The sequence below is a fragment of the Solanum pennellii genome, chromosome 1 (genome assembly GCF_001406875.1).
Source record: "Solanum pennellii chromosome 1, SPENNV200".
In the NCBI taxonomy this organism is placed as follows: domain Eukaryota; kingdom Viridiplantae; phylum Streptophyta; class Magnoliopsida; order Solanales; family Solanaceae; genus Solanum; species Solanum pennellii.
The window spans coordinates 92,451,593-92,477,836 of NC_028637.1; the positions used below are offsets into that span (position 1 = coordinate 92,451,593).

Consider the following 26,244-nt stretch of genomic DNA (forward strand, 5'->3'; position numbering starts at 1 on the left):
TTATGTATAAAAAGTAAAATGATACAAATGTTAATCCAGTTCAAATTAAATAACATGTTTATCTATTATACCGCTGATTACATTTTCTAATTAAATGATAATGATAATGTTCGGAGTTCACATTGAAGATCTGACTAAATTCAAAATGCGCTCTACAAAGCTCATTCAGGGGTGACACTCGCAAAAGAACTTTCGTCATATTCAAAATTTAAATTCAAAGCCTCTAATTAAGGGTGCAACACTTCCATCGGAGCACCAAAACTCATGTCGATATAGTGGTAGAATTTATTTCTAAGAAGAAAAAATAGAAAAGGGGAAATGAAAACTAATGGATGGAACATTGTATTTTTTTTTTGTCAAATACACAGAGAAAATAGAGTATACCCATTTTTCATAGTGAGTCAACTGATGAGATCCTCCATTTTATTAGCCAACAAGAAGAAATATTAGACAAAAAGATTACTCACCATAGAGAAAAGATCGGATATTTATCCCCCTTTGAAGTCAGTGCCATAATTCTTGTCACAAACCCTAAATTCTCTACAATTTCTTGATTGCAATTCAACTCTGTTTGGTCGTGATCCTTCAGATTCCTGAGACACGACGAGATAGGTAAAATAATTGGCATCTCTTGCTTTATTTCATATGGGTTTTTGAAGGTCAATGGATTCTCTATCTTTTCATTGGTTTTCTGTAAAGATTGTTCCTTTTTTGGTTTCTAATGAATACCCATTATTGGATATGTGATTTGGAGGTAATCTATGTGGTTTTGTAATTTCTTCTGTGGGTTTTGGCATGTTGGGGTTTGTTAGGTGGGAATGCTGGTTTATTTATGAAATCTTGTTGATGCCTTTTGTTGTTTTGGTTGATATCTTTGTTGCTTTGCCTATTAGTTTAAACTTTATATTCATATGATTTTTAATGTTGAGCTTGTTGTGTCTGGGGTTTTGAAGCCTGTAATGTATTAGTATAACAGATTGTCAACTGAATTTTGATGGAAATATTTCGCAATTAGTACTGACTGTAATGATAGACGGACAAAAAGAGTTGGTTAGCTTTTTTGGTAGGTGAGTTATGTTGTCAAGAAAGTTCAAATTTTGTCAGCTCCAAGAGAAGGCTAAGTTTAATCAGTTTAATTATATTCAGGGTTTAATAGTGCTGTGTTTTTTTAAAAAGGGGTTTACTAGTGCTGTAACTGGTGTTTGGGATATCATCTAATCACGGACCAAGTTTCACTTGCTGTACAATTTTTGATTGCCGAGGAAAGACTGTTTCTCCAAATTCAGCGTATTCAGGGGTTATGATTTCGTGTTTGAGTTGTTAGACCCTTCTTTTGTGTTCCTTGTTGTCTGGCTCTTGTACTTCATTCTCCTCCATCTCAGACAATTCTCCATTTTAATGTTAACTGGCGAACTCTCTGAACAAGCTTATCGTATGTGAATTATTTGGTGAGTATACCTAAGTTACCTACATGAACTATTAGGTTGAATAAAGGCGATGCATGGATTGTGGAAGCTTAGGTGCAACAAGTTGCTACATTGTTTTGTTTGCTGCTGGTCTTCTTATGCTTGTTCTATTTGTCTACAGTACAGTTTAATTGGTTGAAATTTATCTGTACTATGGTTCATTTTAGTGCAGAACGGACCAGTTACACCCTTTGACCAGCAGTACCAGGAACAATAATTTTTTAAAATTGATTGTTGATTCAGTATGCTGTGGGTTTTGATAGTTGGAGAAGTTCACCACAAAGTTATTTGTTCCAAAGGGAGTTAAGTTTGCTGACATCTGTAGCCTCTGAGATGATGAATTTCCAATGACACTCTTGATGATTATACTGGTTTTGAGTAATTTCAGGGCTACAGTGATTTGCTGATCCAATCATGAAGAATATGGGGTTGAGATTTGTGCAAGTTCTTTTATTCTTTCTGTTTGTATCAGCTTTGATTTCTTATGTCACAGCTGTATCTGAAGAAGTGAGTGTACAAAGGGTAATAACTGCTCCTCTAAAGAATGTCCGAAACAATATAATTGATGGCTCTGGTAAAGAATATGGTATCGATTCTGTCAGTATGGATGGAGAAGGTGAATGGACAGGTGATAACACCAGAGTGTCTGTTTCAACAGTTGCATTGTTCACTTTGGCAATGGCTGCTGCTAGTGGTTTGGGTGCAGTACCATTTTTCTTTGTGGAGCTGGATCCTCAATGGTCAGGAGTATGCAATGGAATGGCCGCTGGAGTGATGTTGGCGGCGAGCTTTGACCTTATTCAGGAAGGACAGGAACATGGAAGTGGTGGATGGGTTGTGTCTGGTATTTTGGCCGGTGGTATCTTCATATTGCTTTGTAAAAAGGTGACGCACTAGTTCCCCATTTTCGTGTTGTCCAGTTTTCAATTAGTTTTATATCATACTGTTGAATAACATTAAATAATTTTATCATCATGTCTAATATCATGTATTTTTGTTACTATTAATCTGGATATAAATGGAAAACGGTTCATGAGTAATCGTTACCTTCTCAAAAGAAAAAAACCGGTTCATGAGTACGTAAAAGCTTAATACATGGCATGTGCTGCTGGCCTTTCAGTATCTTTGACTTGTTATTTTTCAGATTCTACGCTGCATTGTTTATTAGCTTTCCCACTATTTTCAACTTCAGAGTACTTATGATCAAAACAAAATTACGTTTCTTTAAAAAAATTTGTTTGATCAATAGGAAGTTGTGGGATCCTACTTCAAACTTCTTCTGGATATCCGAGCTTCAACTTTCTTGCAAGTTAGTGTCTTGAAATAGTATCTGTTCTTGAAGGAAATTCATGAACCCTTTATTTTGATTTTAGTCCTTTTTTATTCTAAGAAACACATGCACGGCGTTCCTTTGATTGGGGACTTTCCAGACACATCTGATAAAGCTTTACTGTTACGCTCTCCAGTCCACTGTTGTCCATGATTCCATGTGATAGGTTTAGTTCATGTATAATGTTTTCTTGGCAGTTGCTACCTCTAAAGGAAAGAACTCTACATTGTAAGCATGGCAATATTGGAATTTAGAGGTTAGAGATCAAAACCGATCTCTGTTGATATAGTAAATTTGTAAATGTGCAACTCTATTTAGAAAATCTAAATGTGCAATACTTCTCCTTTCATTTAAGTTTTTATTCCCGATCACTGCCCTTCAAAAACATATACACTATGTTGCTTGGATAAGGATGTCCAGTACTTCTCCTTTCTTTTGAGTTTTTATTCTCGAGCTTTCTACGTATTTCTTTGCTTTTATGGACTAGGTGTATGTTTAATCTTTAGTCTTAGTTTATCAATGAAGATAATCCGTATGCATTCGGTTGAGGTTTAGGAGTAACTGTTGAGATTTCTGGCTTGAATTCCAACAAAATATTCTCAGTGTAAGCCATATGGACAAATATCCCATGTATGTGTCGCAGCCTCGCAGGGTGTTCGTGGATTACTAGAGATGTGCATGAGCTAGCTTGACCACTACCTTTATAAAAAAAAGTCAAAACCAAAAAAGAAAAGAAGAGAACGACTATGATTTAGCTGAAATTATTAAAATTTAGCAGAATATATAATGTTCTAGCTAATATTCCTTCATTGAAGTACGCTATTCATATATCTTATCCCTTGAGTGGATGGAATTTGCAAACTAAATTTACAACTTAATGTTGACTTCCATATTGGGAATCTGAAGGTGCTGGTAATGGGTCTTACGGAGTTAAGTAGAGAAGCTACTGTTTTTCAGTTGCAGTCATTCTTTTCAGTGGATATCAGATATAGTGTGTTGTGTTAATTGTTTCTAATTTCTATTTACTGAATGACATTATGAAAACCTTGTCGTGTTTCTAGCGAATGCTAGTTGTATTAGCTTGATCTGCTGGCTGAATTTAGGATTCTTAGTCTCTTTTGCGTTTGAAGTAAACCTAATTCTGTTAAAGTTTTATCTTTGTGCATAACTCTTGTTATTCTCGCATAGTTTGATAAGTTTCTTCATTCCCATGTTGCAATTCCTCATGTTGTTTCTATGTTCATATTCAGTTTCTTGAACAATATGGTGAAGTAAGTATGCTGGACATTAAGGGAGCAGATGCAGCGAAAGTCATCCTTGTTGTTGGAATTATGACACTTCACTCATTTGGGGAGGGTGCTGGTGTTGGAGTATCCTTTGCTGGCTCGAAAGGTCTTTCTCAGGGTATCTTGGTAACTCTGGCTATTGCCGTGCACAACATACCAGAGGGTTTAGCTGTGAGCATGGTTCTTGCATCAAGAGGAGTTTCTCCACAGAAGGCCATGTTATGGAGTATATTAACTTCCTTACCCCAGGTGATTGAATATATACCATCTTTTACAAATTGGAATTTCTATGTAGACAAGTGAAAGTTGGGATATATCTACATTTTGCTCTCACTGATCCCTACAAATATTACCTGATTCTTATACAAGTCAACCAGATTTTTCCATTTGTGATATGTAGTCCAGTGTTTTTGTTAGAAGTGCAAAATGAAAAAAGCAACAAGGCCCGCTTTATGCTTTAAGTGCAGAGCTCACTTCCTTGAAGTAAAGTGCAATTTAAACAAAAAGACCAAAAAATCAGAAAGTAGCAAGTAACTGCCTACTGGAATGTTAAAAAAAAAAAGGCCAATACAATTAAGTTAATAAACTAAAAAAATAACGAATAAGAGAAAACATAAGTCTGCTGATTGATGAAGAAGAAAATAAGAGAAAAAGCTGAAAAGAAAATAAGAGAAGCCAGCCCCTCCAGCAGAGGAAAAAACAGTGGAGTCCAGCGATCCCGGGAAAAAAGAAAGGAAGAATGGGAAAAAAATTCCCACCCCCTCCAGCAGCGAGCCAGCAACAACGAAGTAAAAAACAATGGAGAAGCCATACCTGGAGTTTGAAGAAGAAGAAGAACAACAAAATGTAAATCCTAGTCGTAGTTCGGAGGAGAAAGTCACACCAAACAGTGAGAATGGAGAAACAAAAGAATATTGTTCTGCGATTTCTTCTTCTAAAAACGTCCGGCTTTTTGAAATTTTAAACAAAAAAGCATATGCTTCCATTGCTTCCTGCTACACACACTTCGTGCTTTCATCTGAGAAACGATCACCTTTTCATTTCACTTGACACTTTAAAATCAACAAATTCTCATTACGCTGAAGCGTTCACTTTCGACAACTCTGATGTCGTGTTTGTCTTCTATAAGAGGTGCTTGTGCCAATCATTGGAACGATAGTTATACTGTTCATGGATGTACTAATGTAAATTTATTGCATATTCACGAACAAGTGAGGTATGACATATGATCTTTAGTTTCCGGTTTTAGTTAAAATTCAATTATTTTTCCATCCCTTGTTGGGACTCATGATATATAGATGTCTAAGTAAGCGATGAAACGCTTGCTTTCAACAACACTGATGTAGTTTTTGTATTCTATAAGAGATGCTTGTGCCAGTTATTGTAACAATAGTTTATACTGTTCATGCGTGTACAAATATAAATTATTGCATAATCACGAATATGATACATGATTTTTAGTTTCCTTTAGTTATATTTTAATTATTTTTCATCCTTTGTCAGTAGTCATGATATATTGATGTCTAAGCCTTGACTTCTTTCTTAATGCAGCCAATTGTTGCAGTACCATCATATATGTGTGCTGATGCATTTCACAAATTTCTGCCATTTGCTACTGGCTTTGCTGCTGGGTGTATGATTTGGATAGTTGTTGCTGAGGTCCTTCCTGATGGATTCAAGGTAATTTGTTTAATGCCCTCTTAATTTTTGAAATACCTTTCATAACTTACTTGTATAGTTCCCTCTACCTCACAAAGGGGAGAAAAGGAGAAAATAAAGGAAAAGGAGGGAGAAAATGAGCAATGTTACCTTATTAAAAAAAAAAAAAGAGGGAGAAAATGAGGATATAAAGAAAATGCACTCTTATGAGTTATGATCCATGATGATTTTAGTTGGCGAGAAATGTATGTATGTTGAACTCTAATATGTAGAGAAGCACTTAACATGCTGTTCTATGTAACTTTGGATGGAATCGGCTCCTTGAATTTAATCAACTGATTGAATCAGTAGGTCGAAATGTTTATGAAACTTCTAATATTAGTTAATATTATTGATGTTAGTTGAAAAGGAAATACTCTGTCTTGTAGTTTCTTATTGGCAACTTTCCGAGATGGTGGTTGCATTAATTCCACAACCTATAGCTGGATCTTAATATTTAATATTCTAATACTATCTCCGATAGTCCTGCACAACCATCGCTGAAATATTGATTACATTTTCCTTTTAATTTATGGTTTTCTTTGTGCAGGAAGCCTCACCATCTCATGTTGCATCAGCTGCTACTCTTTCAGTAGCATTTATGGAAGCTCTTAGTGCTGTGTTCCAGAGTTTTGGCCACAACTACAAGTGAGTAAATCTTTCACCTAGCCTATATCTCTGCTTCCCCACCCCTGCAATGACAGGAGAAGAAGTAGAAACAGATTGGTGAAGAGAAGTAGAAAAGACATACTTTTAGTCTTAAGATTATTAGAGTTTTCGGTGGCTAAGATGTCTTGTCTTTTTGCTGTCTAGATTTCTTTTTGAAGTCTTCTTTTGCTTTTAATTAATTGGTTAACTGAGATTGAACCGAGGAGGACTTCCTATTAGTGGTAGTTGTATTCTGTTGTTTTAGGTTTATGGTGTAGCTTGTTTGTTTATCTATTTTTTTGACATTGCTGCGGTCTACATGGAGGGCGTGTGGCCAAAAGATAATACGGAAAAATCTATTGACATTGTATATTAGGGAAAACTGGAGCTTTTCTGTGAAGGTCGTGTGTATTGTTAATCTTAGAAAATAATATTCTGGGCTTTATGGGACGTTAAGATTAGTTTTTTGGAAGTCAAGAGAATCATTAAGATTTTTTTTATATCCGTAACATCCCAGTGAACTTGCACGTATCTTGACTAATCCTCTAGGCTTGAAAAAAAACCCGGACCTATCCACCAGGTAGCTTGTCTGGCCCACACACAAGTCTGAGAATCATCAAATAGTATTTGTGAAATATTCTTTATAATTATAATAGTCAAGTGGATATTGTAGAGAATATCTTCAATTATATGTCATAATTTAGAATAGAAGGAAGTGGATATTTTACGTCATAATATATGATAGTCAGTTGGATATCAAAAAAGAAACAAGAAGTCATGGACATGGTAAATGCTGTATGGGGGAGAAAATGATGCCAAGAAGGAAATCGTGGGATTCTGTACCCAAATGTACAAAGAAGACGAGCTATGGAGGCCAACACTATGTGTGATAGAGTTGAATCAGTTGGAGGGGGAGATCGTTTCTTAACAAAGCAGAAGAAGTAGTCAGATAGCGGGGGAAATGAATGTGATCGGAGAGACTTGTCAAAAAAAAAAGATGAAAAAAGAGGGGTTGACGAGGGAGATATCAGAAACTTGAAAGTGAAAGAGAGAACTTTGGATTTGTTTTCTTGATGTTTTATTTAACAAAGAGGTAATGAGAGCTGTAAGACCGGTTCAATATTGGAGTCAAATGATTTCAGCTAAGCCCTTTTCCCGGCAATGCTTGACATAGTAAAGGGTGATATCATGGAGAGAATCATTTCCCTTCAGGAGTCCCAAGAGTTTGAAAGAGTCTCAATAGACCCTTCGGCCTTCAATGCCATTATTATAGAAAAAAAGGAGTAGCAAACATAATATACAAATTTACTAGTCTAGTGAGGAACACTTAATAACAACATGCTTTCCGTTAAACTTAGCCATTTGGACTTCAAATATTACAATTTTTAAATATTGAACTTCAATATTTCTTAATACTAGTTTAGCCAACAATAGCTGTAAATATTGAAGTTTGTATTTGAAGTTCTAGTGAAGCATTGAAATTCTGGTTTGAAGAGTATTTCAAGTGAAATTATGGTTTCCGCTCACTAATCTTTAATTTTCACACAATTTCATTCCGAGTGAAGTTTATTTCCAAATGGAGTAACTTGCTAAATACTTTTTCTCAAATTGAAGGACAAAAACTCAGTCCTTCAACTTCAATAAAATATTATCCTAGTTCCTAGTAAAGTTGGTGTCGTTTGAGATAGTGTCGATGTATTGAATGCAGTCTTTGAAGGTATTGACATACTTCAAATGTGACATCAGTGGCAAATGAGGTGGTGGATCCCGGAAGAGAGCAAGAGTGTGCAAATTAGATTTCGGAAGGACTTGTGATCACGTGAGTTGAGATTTTCTGAATTTTGTGACCATGAAGATGGATTTTTTGGAAAGGTGGAGGAAATATATCAAGCTCTATATGACAGTGATTTCAGTATTAGTAAATGGGAGTCCTTGTGGCTTCTAACTAGTACTGGAGGATTGAGATAGGGACATCTGGGGCCTCCCATTGAGCAGATAGCAAAATGAGTAGCAGGGAGCGCATTTGAATGATTTCTAAACCAGCGAGCACTCTTATGGTTTATAATGCAGAAAGGCTGGTCCTCTCATAGTTTTAATTAATCTCAAGATTGAATATCTACTTTAACTCTTACAGAATTGAGGTTATTTTCTGTGGAGACAAGCAGACAACATAAAATAAGTTGCAGATGTATCCGATTATAGAATTTGGACATATCCTATGCCCTATCTGGGGATACATTGCAGAGCATCCCAATAGGACTATGCAGTATGAAACCTAATGTCTGAAAGGATGAACTATTGGACATCTTCATCAAATGAAGGATGAACTATTGGTTCATGCGACCACCTTCAAATTTTGTCCTTCAACACCTTCAAATCTTTTTACTCGTAATCCCCCTTACTCATGTGGCAGCCTTTCCAGTTCATTAGGTAAAGCTTATTTTGTCCAGTAGCAATAAACTAATAGCTGCAGTCTTTGTCTAGTTCTTGAAAAGAAAATCCTGCTCTAGCAAGCAGCTATTGGATGTTGATACCAGTCTTCCAGAACAAAAATGTCTCGTTGTACCTAAGTTTGAAAGATTTAACTGGAAAATGAATCTATAATATTTTTATGCTATGTATGTTTTTAGTTTGATATGGATTCTTCATTAGTGATGTGTTCTATCCTCTAACCAAATCATGTTTCAATGGCAGCTCGGAGGATGCTTCTGCCTTCCTTGTGTCTCTACTTTTCGGGTTTGGTCCACTGCTTGGCGGTGTATCTCTTGTTGCATTTGCTCTTGCTTTTCGTCTTCAGCATGCTCTCCTAACTGGTGTAGCCTGCGGCACGGCCTTCGTCCTTGGTGTATGGCGTCCTTTGCAGCTAGTCTTATCATCAAAGATGGAGTTTATCCCCCTCTTCTCTCTCCTTGCAACAGGATTCTCACTTTCCCATTTTTCAACTTCTAGTGTCATTAAAATTGGAAGTCGCAAGAGGACTTCAGCAGATGCTTTATCTGCTGTAACAGGATTGCCAGTGAGTGGTCTCACTCTTCAGTCAATTTTGTGCTGTGCTGCAGTTGCACTCCATGCACTATCAGAGGGGCTTGCTTTGGGTGTTGCTGCACCGAAAGCTTATGGACTTGGTCGGCACATGGTTCTTCCTGTCTCACTTCACGGACTCCCACGTGGTGCCGCGGTTGCTAGCTGCATTTATGGAGCAACTGACAGCTGGCATGCATCCCTTTTAGCTGCTGCTCTTATTGGCTTCATGGGTCCTTCATCTGCAATCGGAGCCATACTTGCAGGTATTGACTACAGTGGTTTGGATCACCTTATGATGTTTGCATGTGGAGGATTACTTCCATGTTTTGGGAGCATTTTCAAGAGGGCAATGAGCCTCCAAAAGCAGAAGAGCATAACAGGACTGATAATAGGCATTTTGTTTGCGAGTATTTGTCTAGCATTCACAAAGTTGGTTTGCTTGCATACGCCTTACTGCAACTCTGCACCAGAAGCTGTTAGGTGATGAAAGTTGAGTAAAATGATAATGTTTTGAATCAAAAAAATTTCTCGTTAACTCTGTTTGGACGCAGCCTTGTGGACGTCAAACTTACTGTAAAGCTGTTGAGTTGATTTTTGCAGCAAACAACTTACAAAAAGAAAGCATAGGAAGTTGAGGAAAAAAATGGGATTGTCTATTGTACATTAGTTAGAGACTTTGTTTAGTTGGAAGTGAAATGTTCATTTCTAACCAGTACAGATTGATAAAGCCTTCTAGCATTAATTTTGAAGAAGTATATTCTTGAAGAATAAAAGGTGTCATCTGCATATTGTGTATTTAAATTTAAATACTGTTAAAGTTTGTAGAATGGTTTGTTTGCACTTTTAAACTGCAGAGTTATTTTATTTTTAGAACTTACCTCGTGCAAGTAAGGAAAAGAAGCGGCCTGAACCCTACTTCTCTTTCACTGCTCGGATTTTCCTGAAGCTGTCAACCTGTTACCTTTGACTGAACAACAGAATTCTTTCACCGCGTTCTACTTCCTTGGGGGGGGGGGTGCTCTCTCTTCCGGCCCGTTAACTTGCTATTGAACTATTCAATAAGAATAGGGATTCTCAATGTTAGAAATATCCCATCTTAATTGGATCACGACTCGTAGAAAATATTCCTACTTGAAGGTTTAGCTAGACTATCTTTGGTTGAGAAATATTCCTACTTGGAGGTTTAGCTAGACTATCTTTGGTCGAGAAGTTAGCTAACTTATAGTGCTTTCCTCACCTTGCCCATGGAGGGAAATTTACCGGTGAATGCCATGACGGATTCACCGTGAGGGAGCAATTCACATTGATAGTGTCCTCTCCACTTTTTAACGTACATATACACCTTCACTTTTACCTCTCATAGGATTAGTCAGAATATCTTTTTCTTGCATACTGAATACAAAAAGATAAATAAGAAATCAACTTATTTTCTGAAAATATATTTTCATCAAACTGAACACGCCCTTGGTTCAATTTTTTCTCTCTCCAGAAAAATCTCTTTGTATCTTTTCTCTCTCTTTTTAAAATCTCTCTATTTTAGTTTGGAAATCTCTTAAATTGTTTTAAACGAATCATTGTAAAGTCTATATATTTTTTAGGGGGAACTTTCGCATATAATTTTGAATGAGAGAAAGAAGCGAGGAATCCTCTTTTCGACTTTGACTCTCCCACTCCAATCGTTGCTTTTCTTTCTATTACTTCAAATAAAAAATAGCTTAATCAAGCTTCATAACTATAGTTTGCTAATTACGTTGCGTAGATCAATGTCATATAGAGGAGAGTGGAGAGCGATATAGAGAGGGAGGAGAGAGTCAAGTGAGAGAGAGGGCAGTGAGAGAGTTCATATTTGGAGTCCGGAGCCTAAAGGGTACAAAATATTAACAAAAATTTCAAAACGGTATATAAAATTTTATATTAACCAAAATGGTAAAATCGTTGCACCAACAGCGACTTACCTCACGAGAATTAGCAAAAAAAAAAAATTTTATATACCATTTTGGAATTTTTGTTAATATTTTGTACCCTTTAGGCTCCGAACTCTTCATATTTGAGTGATTTTTTTGGGAATCAGAGTTAGTTTATAAAATTGCAACAGATGTAATCTGAATTATTCATAACTTAAGTGAGATTGACGATCTAATTGATTTGGTTTTCTGCAATAAAATAATGTGTCATTACTATATTTAGTTCATCTTTTAATATTTACGTTGTATTTGTTAGTCACATTCATTTTTTATTTTTTTATTTTTGCTCTCTTATATGAATTCTCCATTTTCTTTTGTTGGTAGCTTTATGTATCACTCCCTTCTTATTCTCATTACGTTTTTGCAATACGATTTGAGATATTTAATTTTTTTAAAGCGTTACTAACCAAAGTTCTTTTAATATGCACACTCTAATTTAAAGCTAGCTTCTTGACATTGAAGTTTTAAATATAATGTTGTTGAACTACTAGCAATTTATAAGCATTAAATAGTAATTAAATGGTAACGCGTTTAAAATTCTTAAATATCAATAATAATAATAATAATAACAAATAACAACAACCAAAAGAAATAATACAGTTGCACCCCATGTGGATGGCGGTGTGATATTAAAAGTGAGTGTAAAATATACGAGAGAGCTATCCTTTTACATTTAGCGTAAATTATTAATTTTATTTTGAATTATTTATGATTTTAAAAATATGTTTTTATAAATTTAGATATATCATATGATATAGCAAGTGGTCTCAAATAGTCAAACTCTTGTACGAGCATGAATCTCTTAATAAAAGTCGAGAAAAGTACTCCTTAACGTGATGAGAACTTGGTGATGTATCTTATTCATGTAACATGTTGTAAGATTGGGATTATATTATATTTCTATTCAGTTAATCAAGTAAAATAATATTCCTTCTGTTCCAATTCATGTGATTTACTTTCCTTTTTAGTCAGTTCAAAAAAAATAACACATTTATATATTAAGTAATAATTTGACTTAAAATATTCATTATATAGTACACAAATTTCTATAATGAATTCATTTTGAACCAATCGTTTTAAAAATTTTATTTTTTTTCTTAAACTCCACATCAAATTAAACTATTTCACGTAAAATAAGATGGAAAAAATTATTTTTATAACTATTAATAATTAAAAAAAAACTAATAATTCACGTCGAGATTATCGTTCGTGGGTCATGGAGGAAAGTGGTAATGTTGTCAAGATTTCACATGCCAAAAAGAGTAAATCACGCCAACAACCCCACAAATTTTTCTTAAACGTCAAATTTGGCCCCACAATTTTGGATCCCATCATAATCGATCCTTTTAAATTCAAACAACACTAGATACGGTGATCAACTTAAGGGTCCACTCCACCACTAACTAATTAATTATATTTACACTAAATCACACTACTTAATTAGATTAAGGATACGATTTTATTAGATTTTTCGTAGATTTTATATTTGTACTAAAAATTAAAATACTTTCGTTATTTTTATTTACTTGTTCATTTTTAGTTATTTTTAATTATTTTTCTATTTTAATAAATTAACAAATGATAATTTTTATTTTTTATATTAATAATTATTTTCTTAATAGATGTGTCAATTTAAAAGCGGACACCTAATTAGAACGAGAGAGTAATAACTTGTGAATCCCTGATAAATCTGATTAATAATTTAATAACAAGGAAGAAAAATAAAATTTAGAACGCCAAACTTCTAAATTTTTTGTGATTTGGCAAAATAGACAAGTAATTAGGAATAACTATGAAAGAAAAAAATGAACAAGTAATTAAAGACCGAGAAAATATTTTATTCATGTTTAGGAAAAAATCTTGAATTTCTAATTTTTTAAATATTTCATTTTTGAATAGGTAGTATTCTACTCCAATAATGAAATTGTCCATTGCCAAATTGAATATAATTAAATTAAGTATCAAATAGAAATAAATAATTTTTAAAAAAAAAATCTAATTAATATACTATTTGTTGCATGGATTACGGAGAAAAAAAAAAGGTCATGTTCAAAGTTTCTAAAGCAACATAGGGAGCTGTATTTTAGACATTCCGTCAATAATTATGAGTGCCTTGAAGTTTCTCTGTCCCCACCATATCTACTTAATTTCTAAAACTTCGATAAATGTGATTTATCTGAATTTAATATTTACGATAGTAAAATATAATATTTATAGGCAAGATTTTCCTATTTGATTATACGTTTATATTCTTAAATTATTATGTTTTGCAAAATTAAATTGATATGAGAAAATTTTGCTCTAATTTTTAAATTTAAATTGTAAAGTATTTATTTAATTTAGCTTCAAAACTCAATTGAAGTATTTCTTAAAAAGCATAATATGATAAGTAATTTAGGACTAAGAAAATAATATATTACTCTCTCTGTTTCAAAAAGAACGTTTTTATTTTCTTTTTAGTTTGCTTCAAAAAGAATGATTCCTTTTCTTTTTTGGCAACACTTTAATTTTAATTTTCCACTTGACATGCTTAAAGCCATAAAATTAAAGGATATTTTGGTACATTTGACATAACTTAATTTAGAACCACAAGATTAAAAAATCTTTTTTTTTTCTTAAACTTTGTTCCAAGTCAAACTAAGTCATGCTTTTTAGAACGGAAAAAAAAAATATATATATATATATAGTTAATAGATATGGGACATCTAGCTTTTAAGTTTTACCTAGACTAATTTAGGACTAAGAAAATTATAGTTAATAGATCCGGGACTTATAGCTTTAACTAAATATATAAAATGAAATTAAATTTTCAAACTAGAAAATTTTCAATGTACTAAAAAATGTCATTGATTTAAAAACGAAAACAACAGTAATTGTAATACATTGGTGGAAATATTTCATCTTTAATCAGAAGTCGTGAATTTGATTCTTGAGTACGAATAAATCATTTTAAAAGTGTTATGCTTAAATAAGCTGTGCAGTGCACAGTTCGAATATAATTAAAATTTTAATATAGATTCCAGACGTTTGCTAGAAAATAAATAAATAAATATATATATATATATATATAACATAGGGATATGAGATGAACAGTAGTACTAAATCCTGTAATTCTTAAACCCTTTTATATAATACCCTCTTACCTTATTCTTTCTTCTCCTCAGCTTCTTCTTCACTCTGCAAATATGGTGTTCAAAGTTTCAGTTTTGCTTCTTTTCTCATTTCTCTTCACTGCCTCTGCTGTTCGCCCAGCTCCTCCTCTTGAAGGTAATACTAATCTTACACATTCTGATTTTAATATGCTCATTTTCTTTACTTGTTTTTGTATAAAAATGCAATCTTGAAATGACTTGTTTTAGTATAAAAATGCAATCTTGTTTTAGTATATATTTGCAGACTTTACTCTATTGTTGTTCAAGAATGCTTAGTTCTGAACTACTTTTCAGCTCTGTTTAGTGTGTCTACAGTGTTTCGACAGAAGGGTTCATATTGTAAAGATCTTGTTTTTAGTTTAAAGAACATTTTGTTAGGATCTGTACTATAATTAGTCTTGTTTGCTTGATGGGGTTTAAATGGTGTTCATGGGGTGGGCAAAAAGGTTGAGTCTTTGCTCAAATAAAGAGTGATTTCTTGGATGTGTAGTTTGGTTACAGTTAATGATATTAGGGAGATGTTGTTTTCAGGATTACTTCCAAATGGTAATTTTGAAGAGCCACCAAAGGCAAAAGACCTCAAGAAGAAAACAGTGCTTCAAGGTAAATATGCTTTGCCCAAATGGGAGATAAATGGCTTAGTGGAGTATATTTCTGGCGGGCCACAGCCCGGTGGGATGTACTTCGCAGTCGCCCACGGTGTCCACGCTGTGAGGCTTGGGAATGAGGCTTCAATTTCTCAGACAATTCCAGTCAAGAAAGGCTCTTTGTATGCACTTACTTTTGGGGCATCAAGAACTTGTGCTCAAGAAGAGGTGTTGAGGGTGTCAGTGCCTCCTCAAACAGGAGACCTTCCTTTGCAGACCCTTTATAGCAGCAATGGTGGTGATACTTATGCTTGGGGTTTCTACGCCACCTCTAATGTTGTTAAAATTACCTTTCATAATCCTGGAGTTCAAGAGGATCCTGCTTGTGGTCCACTCTTGGATGCTGTTGCTATCAAAGAACTTTTTCCACCTCGCCCTACAAGAGGTACATCTCGATTACCTTGTATTCCACTTATTATCATTATTTGCACAAAGTCACCGTTAAAGATGTACTATTATTTAAATTCTTATCTTGGAAAGAGATGGCTCAACAAAGCGGGGTGGACATAGAGGACTTGTGTAGCTTAACCCAACTAATTTAGTACCGAGGTGTAGTTGATTGATATATTCTCTTAAGGTTACTATATTTTGACTTCATTCCTTGTCAAACCCTGTGAATGCTGTGAGTAGGTGACAGCCCCAGGGGCCGGAGAATCCATGTACCTGCCATATGCAAGAATAAGAATAGACTCCAAAGTTGAATGAGAGGATATTATACATTTATAAATATATATATATAGTATATGAAGGACTTTTGTTGGATACAAGTGTGCAATTTTTGTTTTCTTGATTTTGGTTTTTGGTGTCCTGCAGTGAACTTGGTAAAAAATGCTGGTTTTGAAGAAGGACCTCACCTCTTGATAAACTCTTCACATGGAGTTCTCCTCCCTCCCAAGCAGGAAGATTTGACATCCCCACTTCCAGGATGGATCATTGAGTCACTCAAAGCAGTGAAATTCTTGGATTCAGCTCATTTCAATGTCCCGTTTGGCCAAGCTGCAGTGGAACTTCTTGCAGGGAGAGAAAGTGCTCTCGCCCAAATCATTAGGACGGTCCCTAAGAAGGTCTACGCCTTCACATTCTCTGTTGGTGATGCAAAGAACGGTTGTCATGGTGATATGATGGTTGAAGCATTTGCTGCTAAAGAAACGTTCAAAGTTCCCTTCAAATCACAAGGCAAAGGCAGCTTCAAAACTGTTAGTTTCAAGTTCACAGCTATTGCAGACAGAACCAGAATTACTTTCTACAGTTCTTTTTACCACACAAAGATCAATGACTACGGCGCTCTTTGTGGCCCTGTTGTTGATGAAGTTAAGGTGACCCCTGTTGCTTAGGCTCTCTAGAAGTACTCCACATAAAAAAGCGTTTATCATCGAGTTTTTGCAATGGTCTTATCATACTCCCCACTTATCAATAGGACCATTTTGAGGCAATTCCTGTATTTTACCTATGTAATTGCTTAATGCTGCTGTAAGAGTTGTGTACTATTTGTTTACAAAGGAAGTCTGAAACTAGTAGAACTTCCTCTCCATTACAAAGTTGTATTACATTTCAAAGATTTCATGTTATCTTAAGGATGAAATATAATAGTATTTAGATTATCAATCTCATTTCATTGGTTTACTTGATTAGCTCTCGATTGTTTTCAATTAGCCACTTCCCAATCTTGTCATTAAAAGAGGTCTATCTTAAAGTTCAACTTGTGTATTTCAAAACTCCAACATGTGACTATTTTTCAATAACAAAAGCTGAAAAGTGGTTATTTGGTGCATATAAAATCCAGAAATTGACACCAAAATGATAATAATCCAGTAATTCCTTATGTAATGGAAGTATCCCATATAAATCCCAACAGTTTCTCTGGCTTTATAGTCTTCCTTCAGAAGAAGGAACTGTCTTTTCTTGAAGCTTAATAAGTTTGTAAATGTACTGCTTTGTCCTCTTCAGTGGCTGCAATCAAAAAGCCAGAAACAGCTAATTCCAAGTGGTAAAGTGAAATCACTCTTCCAGACAACTTTAGTTCATCTGCATTATTTGATTTGCTTAGTGCTAAAAGATAAAAGATCATGCAATTAAAAACAATACACAATCAGCCAAGTAATGAATATAACAGAGGATGCTTCTGCTTCTTGAAGTTTTATTAGTCTAAGATTCAGACAGTTTCTTTAACATACAGCTTTAAAAAAATTCAAAATCCTTGAGTATGTAAATAGTTACTCCAATATACTATGGCATGTAAGCTTTTCCTCAGAAGAAGCAAAATATCTTGTTTTCTGTTAAGGACAATCTTTTTGTAGTGAGAATGTTTTTCTTGATACAGTTGTTTCTGGGATCAATGGTACAAGGAGCTTTCATTTGCTGTCATCCAAAATGCCCACAAGACATTTCTCCATTAGAACTTCAGCATTAACCCAAGCATGGTATTTGTCTGAACCAAGTGTTAAGGAATTGCAGAACTTGATGAAACAAAGAAAAATTCAATTTCTAAGCAACAGCATACCCAGCGTAATCCCACAAGTGAGGTTGAGAAGGGTAGGATGTATGCAGACCTTATGGACCTTTGTAGAGTAGAGAGGTTGTTTCAAATAGATCTTAGACTCAAAAAAAAAGTAGCCAACACATGATTGTGAGAAAAATAAGACAGCAAAAAGTGTAAAATACAAAACAACTGCAACAACAAAAAGGAATACACATTGAAAAGTAAGAAACTACGTGAAAACTAATATTACTACTAAAAAGGAGAAGAGGAGAGAAGAGGAGGAGACTAGCCACCTGCCTTGCCTCTCCTACACAGAAAAATCAAATTCTAAACAAGGAATACTAGTTCTGCAGGTTCTTAACATTACGAAGTTCTTTGCTCTGGCATTCATCAGACAGTCAGACATCATATAAGCAAATATATCCTTATTGCCTTTGATCTTGGCTCAGAAATTAAGGCAAATATCACCCTATGACCATTGGTAGTCATTTTTTTCCGAGCATCTCGACTAATCCACCTGGCAGCCTATCCAACCCACAAGGCATAGGTCACCAAGTTAATCATGCCGATTAAAGTTGGAGCTCATGAGCTCACACCAAGTGTTGTAATTATTATTCAGAAGCGGAATCTCCAGGTTGTTAATTCCACGCTTCAACCACTAGACCATCGACCATTCTCTTGGTGACAAGGACCACTATTAACAAAGGTTACATAATTTCTGTATGTTCACTCTCACTCTCTTTCAAATTCCTCTCTTATCTCTCGGCAGGGAGGAGAGGGTCAGCGCAGTCTGAGGTAGGTCAGGGTACCTTAGCAAACTATGAAATGGCAGGATTTGTGTGGAGGCTAGTAACATCTAAATGGTACTTATAACGCCTGGTGTCAGTATTACTAATCATGACATTCATATTTCCTATATGTTCTCTCTCTCTCTCTCTCTCTCTCTCTCTCTCTCGGCAGGAAGGAGGGGGTCAGGGCAGAGTGAGGAGAGCCAAGACAAATTTAGCAAACTATGGTAGGGGAGGATTTGTGTAGAAGGGAATAACGTATAAATGGTACTCATGGAGCCCGATGCCAATATTGCTGGAAGAGTTCCATCAGCAATAGCAGAAGAGGATCCACTTTTCGTATATTGTGTATAACCAATCCGAGAACTAGTAATTGTGAACAGATTCGATAATGATCCTGTTAAATTCTAGTTGAATCTAGTACCATTATATGAGTTTTACCAACTACAAAAACAACAAGAGCTAGCAGAGGATACTAAACAATGCCGTGCAATCTTTTCCTACGGCCTTCATCAGCATGTCTACCCCTGAAAAGAAAGGTGCAAGCTAGTCAAATAAATAACATTCATAACTAAATACCAACTAAAAATTTCCCTTGGTTATAGCTAAAGTAATCTATTGAATGCATGATAAGTTAGATGGCTAAAATACACAGAAATTCTGATGCATGAGACTAAAATAACAACACAGAGAATTGACAATTATCTTCGAGTGCAAACAAATTACAAGAGGTGGAACGCGGGAAAGGAACTTCTTATGTATGCTTCTGTCAAAGCATCATTTAAAATTTGAAAGTGAAAATGTCACATCAGTTGATTTCACAGATGTAAAACTTCAGCAACAGCTACTTTAAAATCAGATTTTTTTCCATTTTACAAATTCCATAAGAGAAAAAATTGGTCAAAATATTAAAGGAAATCAAAACCTCTGTCATGTCAAATATAATAGAAATATTGAATTTGAAAGAATTTCAAGTTCTTAACCATTCTGGAAGCTTTACCAGCGGTCTGGTATATCATCAAATCCATAAACATGACTTTTTTGTTGCTACACATAATGGAAGTTGAACTGCAAAGAATCAGGAAGATGCCAGCTACTAAGAAGCCTAATTTCCAGGCTTTAGCAGGAATGCTATTTAAGAGCCAAAGTGCACAATCAGCTCCCAGCCCCTGATCATTATCCCAAAGAAAAAAGAAATGAAAAAAAAATGCTTAACAGACAATGACTTCAAAATTGAGGACACATGGAAATCAGGAAATAGTAAGGTCAGAAAAGATTATCCCAGTGGTTCTCTGACAATGTTTACAGAAGGGAATTCCTAAGCCAAAGGATGAGGAAGGTGGAAGAGGATGTATACTTTTTCAGATGAGGTAAATATGCTGGTTTCCTAGGTCTGCCTTCAATGCAACACACAGCTAATGTGGTGATTCTATAATTACCGCTTACTGTAAGCAACATTTAGCATACAAAATTACAAATTAGATCCATAAACCTCATGCCACCCTCCACCATCCCATCCCTTCCATAACCTCTTCATCGAATCAGGGAATGAGAAGAAGTCACCTTCACAGTCAAGTCTTGCATGATGATATATATGCAATTGAGATCATATCTTCAAAAACATGAGATATAGTAGTCACATCAAATTATCTTCAAGTCAAAGCAAGATGATTAAACCAAAGGGACGACTAAGATAAGACTTCGCCTTTGCATTCATGAAGGAACATGCGTGAGAGATATGGCAGTCGTGTACATCTCTTATACTGACAGTAGTTGTACTTGCTAAATGAAGGTTCGCATTTTGGGTTTCTCTTATTGATGCATTTCTTTAAGTATAGTACAACTTCATATCATTTACAATGAAGCAAAACAAAAAGAGCATGCAAACTCACACTCATAACTGTATGTTTTTAAGTTGACAAACTGGCAAATTCACACTCTTAACTGCAGCATCAAGTATATTTGTGGAGAAAAAAATTATTAAGATCGGAATGCATCTTTCACATCATCTGGTGCAAGGTATAGTAGAAAGCCATGCAGAAGAAAGGGACAAGAAATAATTTCCATAACTGATTAGTGAGATAGAGCAAAGCAAGCATTGATCCATACCTCCTGGGTGAAACTTCATGTATGGTGTTATATTGTAGACATGCCCTTTAAGAACAGTCCACATTGCTTCTGCATTTTGGTGTTCCTTAACTTCATCCATTGATATAAGTCTCCTGTTGGACTGTCCTTTCAATCCTGAACAATATACATGACGACTGGAATAAGAAGCACTAGAAAGAGAAGCTTCATAGGAGGAAGCCAATCGTGTGACCGACAATTATGCACTTAAAATATGTCAGGATTTAGGTCATAAAGAAGTTCTCTCAATTCATATTATATAGGATAGAAAATTGAATTGATGGAATGCAATAGAATTGATGGAATACAATAAGCATTGCATTCTCTGTTTATTGTTTACTCTACTTCTCTTATAGGAGAGAACTTTTTAGCCATATAGTAGACCAGCCATAGTTATGAGTGCTATAAACTTTTAATCTTGGTTCAGTGCATTCAAGGCATCAGAAGATTCATTCCAAGGATATGTAAAATGAAAATTACAGCAGAGCAAGCTGCAATATACCGAGCTTTACAATTTCATGCTGTGGAGTAATAGCCACTTCCCATTCCCCACTAAAGCATGTTTTAGATTTGAGGCTTCGACACTTAAATGACACAGGCTCAACTTTTTTGTTTTGATAAGTAATCAAAGATTTTATAGACGCTTGCATTAAGTCAGTACAGGAGAACATAACTCCAGACTGTGCAGATCCGCTATCGTATCTCAAATTGCATCAACATCCTGTACAATAACCAGGATGCACCAAAAAGCTAGCAAAATAAGACCTCTTTGTTTAAGGCTATGTAAAATGGCAGGTTCAACTTCACTTGTAATTAGCCAGTACCATGTAGTGTTATTTTTTTTTAATAAAACAGTGTCGAGTATTAATACAATATCATCTACAAACTACAAGCATCATGCATCATGGAACCTCATTCCACACACTAAAGGACAGGAACTTGTCCAGAGCTTGTACATGAAATAAAATTTTCATATCACATGACTTTTTAGAGGACCCTTAATTTACCATAAAAGACAAACTATTAAGTATTGGAATGAAATGTCGCAAAAATAATGTCGCATGGGTTAAATATATTCATACAGCTTACCTCAAATAGTTTAAAGTAGAGGGATAGTTCAACTGATTGATTGATATCGCATGATCTTCTTAAGTAGTTCTTTCACTCATCAAAAGCCTCTTAAACCAAAGTTTGGCATTTCTTAAATGGCTCGTACGATTCCTAACCAGCCTTGGTGTCAGAGCCCATCAAAAGCTCATGAAGTTCGGTTCCAATCCTCTCTTTAGAAGTTACATAACATTGCATGTGAAGCCTGGTAAATAGGTGTGACAAGGATGGAGTGTATCAATGAGTTTTCTAGTCCATTATCGGACAGGACTTTTGGGCTTTGATACCATTCAAGCTCAGAAAGGACACAATAGCCAGTACTAGACCAGAAACCCACACATTGACTTCTTACCTTGTGATACCTAATAGATTTAATGTCAAGTCTAGTTGATGTATTAACTACTTTTATTAACAAAAGGAAGTACAGAAGTGTCTATGCATAGAAACAAAATTGAGTTGTTTTAAACTGATACAGAAGAATGCAAACCAATAATACTTCTCCATTGTTCTACAAAGCATTCCACCTATGAAGTACTTATACGTCCATTGACTATAAACTGATAAAGCTTGCAGAAACAAAGCCAACAGGCACACCTAGAAATGTATTTATTCCCAGTTTTTATTCTATCCTTTATCAATATGATTAGAAGAATGATAAATTTCATCAAAGAGTAGAAGATTTACACCAAAAGATTCTTACCTGCAAGGTCAGGATGTGTTCTTGTAAGCTTTAGCCAGTCCATCTGACTATAACCCTTCTCATAGGGGACCTTGGCTCGAACTACAGGCTTCCTAGCAGGTTTTATTTCCTTCTGATAAGTTGGGACTGAAAATCCACCATCTTTTGATGCCACTTGACCAGAAGTTCCACTTGCTTGCTTGCCTGGAGATGTGTCTATAACAGTGAAAGACAAAGAACCAACTGTTCCCTGCTTCTTTGAGGTAGTAATATTGCCCAATTTACCTTGCCATGGTGCACCATTACTTTGACTAGTACCATCATTATTTGAGGGCTCATCTTTTATTCTAATTTCACTAATATCTTGAGCAATCTTCTGTGTATCTACATAATCTTGATTATCAGGTGCTCCAACCTAAATAGGCAAATTAATCTTTCAAGTTCAATTGGTAAAAGAGAAATTTAACTAGGTAATACGACTTCATCGTTAAGCATAAACGTCTCAGATGTCCTTCATTACAAGGTATTATCATGGCACACCTGACAAAAAGTGAAATCATCATCATTAGCCATTACTAGCTCAGCTGAGCAATGACACGAACAAAAAGGTCCTCGCCGAGAAATCTGGTGCAAATAAAAAAGTTAAAGTTTAGATTAATTTTGTTCTGGAAATATTCAATCACCAAATATAAGATAGTAGCATTAACCCCCAAGTAACTCTTGAAAACCGGTTATATGGGGTATTGTTCCGGAAATATTCAATCACCAAGTGTTCCACTTTGGCAGTCAATTACAGAAGGCATTATATATGACCTTGAATTTTGATCATCTTTAGAGTGTGCAAGTAATGGGCTCCTTTGACGGTTGGAGCTACCACTACCTCGTGTAGGTACAAAGGCAGTTTTTGAAAGACCCTCAACTCAAGTGCATTAAACTCAAGTAAAGGAAGAAAAAAACAACAAAGAAACCATAACAATAATAAGAAAAGCAGTGTAAAGTCTGCAAGCAAGACAACATTCTACCCCCTACTAACCTTCTACCCTATACATGACCCCCACTCCTTCCTATCTAGAGTCGAGTCCTCAATACTATGAAGCAGCTTCACATCCCGTCTAATCACATCTCCTCAACATATAACAAAAATTAACTAAAAAACATCCAACAAAACCATGACCTCCATACCCATTTAAGAAGATGAATAGTTCAAAATTTCCAACTTGTTACTTTTGGCATTCCAGAAAAGAAGTCACAACATTGGAGTGTTAAATTGATCCCATTTAGTTGATGTGCATGTAAGTCTCAAGCTCAACCAAACACAAGTAATCACAAAAAGGGTCAAATTTTTCACCAATCAAGCAGTTAACTTGATGGAAACTCTAGCATCACTAACTTAAATTAATCACATTTAGCTGATCCTCAAGCTCAACCCACCAATAAAAGGATAAACTTTTCACATATGAATCAACCAATAAAACTTCAAGAGACTCCAAATATCACATAAGCCGAAGAAACCCATCAAAATCCACACACCCAATCGCCCATAATCACTAAAAAGGCTCAAAATTTCACCAATTTAATCAATTTAAAAAAACACCCAACACATATAAAATCAGAAAGACTAAAAATAACAATTCAAATTATCAAATTCACCTGATTTTGAAGGGTTGTTTTTCCCTCTAATTCGCAATGTTCGTTCAAAGCTGATGGGCGGACTACCTACGCTACGTTACATTCTTGAATTTCTTCTGATTCCTTTGCATTTAGAGTGGTACATTGTGCATAAAGAGGAGTACCACCAACTGCCCCATTTTGATTTTGTTTGGTAAATTAACCTAAACTATTTCAAATATAACAAACTACCCCTTTACTTTTTAATACTAAACTAATAAATTTGAAGTTTTTCTTATTTTCTAAAAAAATTCTTAAAATAATAATAAAATTTGAAGAAATCGAAATTAAAAAATAAAAAATAAGAAAAAAAAATAGTAGCTAACAATGATTTGAAAGTAATAACAAATTATTTGTTCACTCTTAAAAAAATAAGATGAACATATATTTAATATTAACTTTTTTAAAAGAAATAAAAATTAATTTTTTCTCTCACCTCTTTTTCGATGACAAATTATTTCAATGAAGATATTATTCACAAGTTTAATATCACGAGAGATGAAACAAAATGTGAAATTATCTTTCTAATAATTTTCTGATTTTTCTCAAAACATTCCTAAGAGTAAGACCTATTTACATGTTTTTTCTAATTATAAAATATAGTCAATTTGGCATTTTTGTTTCCAACCAAAGAATTGAAAGAGTGACTTTTTAGATATTTAAACCTCTCATTATTGGTGAACAAAAACATAGCGAAATGTTATAATAAAAAATTCGGTTATATAGAGAGGTTTGATCATAACATGCATTCTACTTGAAAAGAAGTTGAAGTTTTGCAAGTAAAAAACTTCAAAAACCTCAACAAAAGAATTGATCTAAACAACTTTTTGAAATCTTAAAAATTCATCTCAAAACTGATAAAAATACTGATACTTTTATAATCGAACAATATTTTCGAAATACTTTTAAATTATAGCCAAATAAAAATATTAGCACTATTTTTTTAGTGAAGAACGGAAATTAAATCATCGAAAGTATATTTGTTCTGAAATGATATAATTAATATGAATGTTCACATCTCTAGAAATGCAATTAAATATCTATTACTACTACTATTTAGAGATATTTTGATTAAACTAATTTTAAAAAAGGAGAATTTCATAAAAGTACACTTGATTATATTGCAAAAATATAGCTAAAACTATTGTACGAATTTTTATTACAAAACTCAGTTTGGTATACAATGACATACAAAATTTTCATATTTTATTTTTATAAAAATATTTTAAAACATGATACACAATATACAATATTATACAAAATTATAAGAACTATTTATACACTCATATACAATAATATATAATCTTTAACTCTATTATTACACAAAGAAAATTGACTTTTGTCTTTTTTTAAAAAAAAAATAAACACTAAATTCATCCAAAAGCATCTCAAAAACCGCACCAAACACCAAAAAATTAAGACTTAGGCACCTCAATCTTATAAGAGTCTATTATACGCAATCTTATCTGCTATATATTTTATAAAATATTATTTTTTCGAATTAAAATCATGACCCCTTAAGGAAAAATTACATTGCAACAACTTCTCTAACTAAGCTAAAATTTTCCTTATTATATGTTAAGATTAGGCAATTGTTAAAATTGAAAAATAATATATGTTGAAAATCAGATTTCTCCTCTTAATAGGCTCGTGCTAATTAGTGGAGTCATGTAAATTATGTCACAAGGTCACAAATGTCAAATAAGCAGATTGATTTAAATTTGAACGGATTAAATTAAATTGATTTGATAAAATGGTCTATTTAAAAGTTGCTTTAAGTTTGAAATGAAGTTTTTGCACACATTGTTCTTATTTTGAGGAGGTTTTTAATGTTTGCCATCATATATGATGATCTTTTATTTTAATTTTTGCTACTCATTTTATGAAATTTTAGACCAAACTATCATTGTAAGGACCTAATTTATTTTACTCGATATAAATTTAGAAAACTTTTTCCTCATCTACCATAAGTTGTGTATGTACAGTATAGTATTTAATTTGTTCAGCATAAATTTAGAGAACTTTTTTCTCACCTAGCATAAAATGTGCGTGTATAGTTTCTAAATTGCTCGGCATAAATTTGGAGAAGTTTTGTTTCATTAGCCATAAGTTTTGCAGGAATTAAATACGTGAATTCTGAAACTGAGTTTATGTCTGGATCGATATAATTTATGTAGAAAT

The 26,244-nt window shown here is 34.2% G+C and overlaps 3 protein-coding genes across 5 annotated transcripts; 2 read left to right on the plus strand and 1 right to left on the minus strand.

The window, feature by feature from the left end:
• Positions 1 to 322: 322 nt before the first annotated feature.
• LOC107004519 (putative zinc transporter At3g08650) lies at positions 323 to 10,322 on the plus strand. Of its 2 annotated transcripts, none has more exons than XM_015202741.2 (6): positions 323 to 612; positions 1,634 to 2,351; positions 4,047 to 4,331; positions 5,634 to 5,762; positions 6,331 to 6,428; positions 9,123 to 10,322. In XM_015202741.2, the coding sequence occupies exons 2-6, from the start codon at positions 1,881 to 1,883 to the stop codon at positions 9,934 to 9,936; spliced, it is 1,797 nt and encodes a 598-aa protein (XP_015058227.1). In that variant the 5' UTR covers positions 323 to 612; positions 1,634 to 1,880; the 3' UTR covers positions 9,937 to 10,322. The 2 variants fall into 2 exon arrangements, with proteins under 2 accessions (XP_015058227.1, XP_015058220.1); XM_015202734.2 differs by having other exon boundaries at positions 334 to 612; positions 1,639 to 2,351.
• A 4,177-nt stretch (positions 10,323 to 14,499) lies between these two features.
• Positions 14,500 to 16,825, plus strand: LOC107004534. The gene is made up of 3 exons (XM_015202754.2): positions 14,500 to 14,683; positions 15,100 to 15,600; positions 16,029 to 16,825. Exons 1-3 carry the CDS (start codon positions 14,602 to 14,604, stop codon positions 16,547 to 16,549), a joined length of 1,104 nt encoding a protein of 367 aa, XP_015058240.2. The 5' UTR covers positions 14,500 to 14,601; the 3' UTR covers positions 16,550 to 16,825.
• A 466-nt stretch (positions 16,826 to 17,291) lies between these two features.
• LOC107027745 (cytochrome b5 domain-containing protein RLF) lies at positions 17,292 to 24,219 on the minus strand. Of its 2 annotated transcripts, XM_015228841.2 has the most exons (6): positions 24,046 to 24,216; positions 22,936 to 23,019; positions 22,417 to 22,810; positions 20,592 to 20,726; positions 18,959 to 19,009; positions 17,292 to 17,643 (listed from the first exon to the last, which is right to left on the minus strand). In XM_015228841.2, the coding sequence occupies exons 2-6, from the start codon at positions 22,966 to 22,968 to the stop codon at positions 17,567 to 17,569; spliced, it is 690 nt and encodes a 229-aa protein (XP_015084327.1). In that variant the 5' UTR covers positions 22,969 to 23,019; positions 24,046 to 24,216; the 3' UTR covers positions 17,292 to 17,566. The 2 variants fall into 2 exon arrangements, with proteins under 2 accessions (XP_015084327.1, XP_027770989.1); XM_027915188.1 differs by lacking the exons at positions 17,292 to 17,643; positions 18,959 to 19,009 and adding an exon at positions 19,410 to 19,651 and having other exon boundaries at positions 24,046 to 24,219.
• Between the last annotated feature and the right edge of the window lie 2,025 nt (positions 24,220 to 26,244).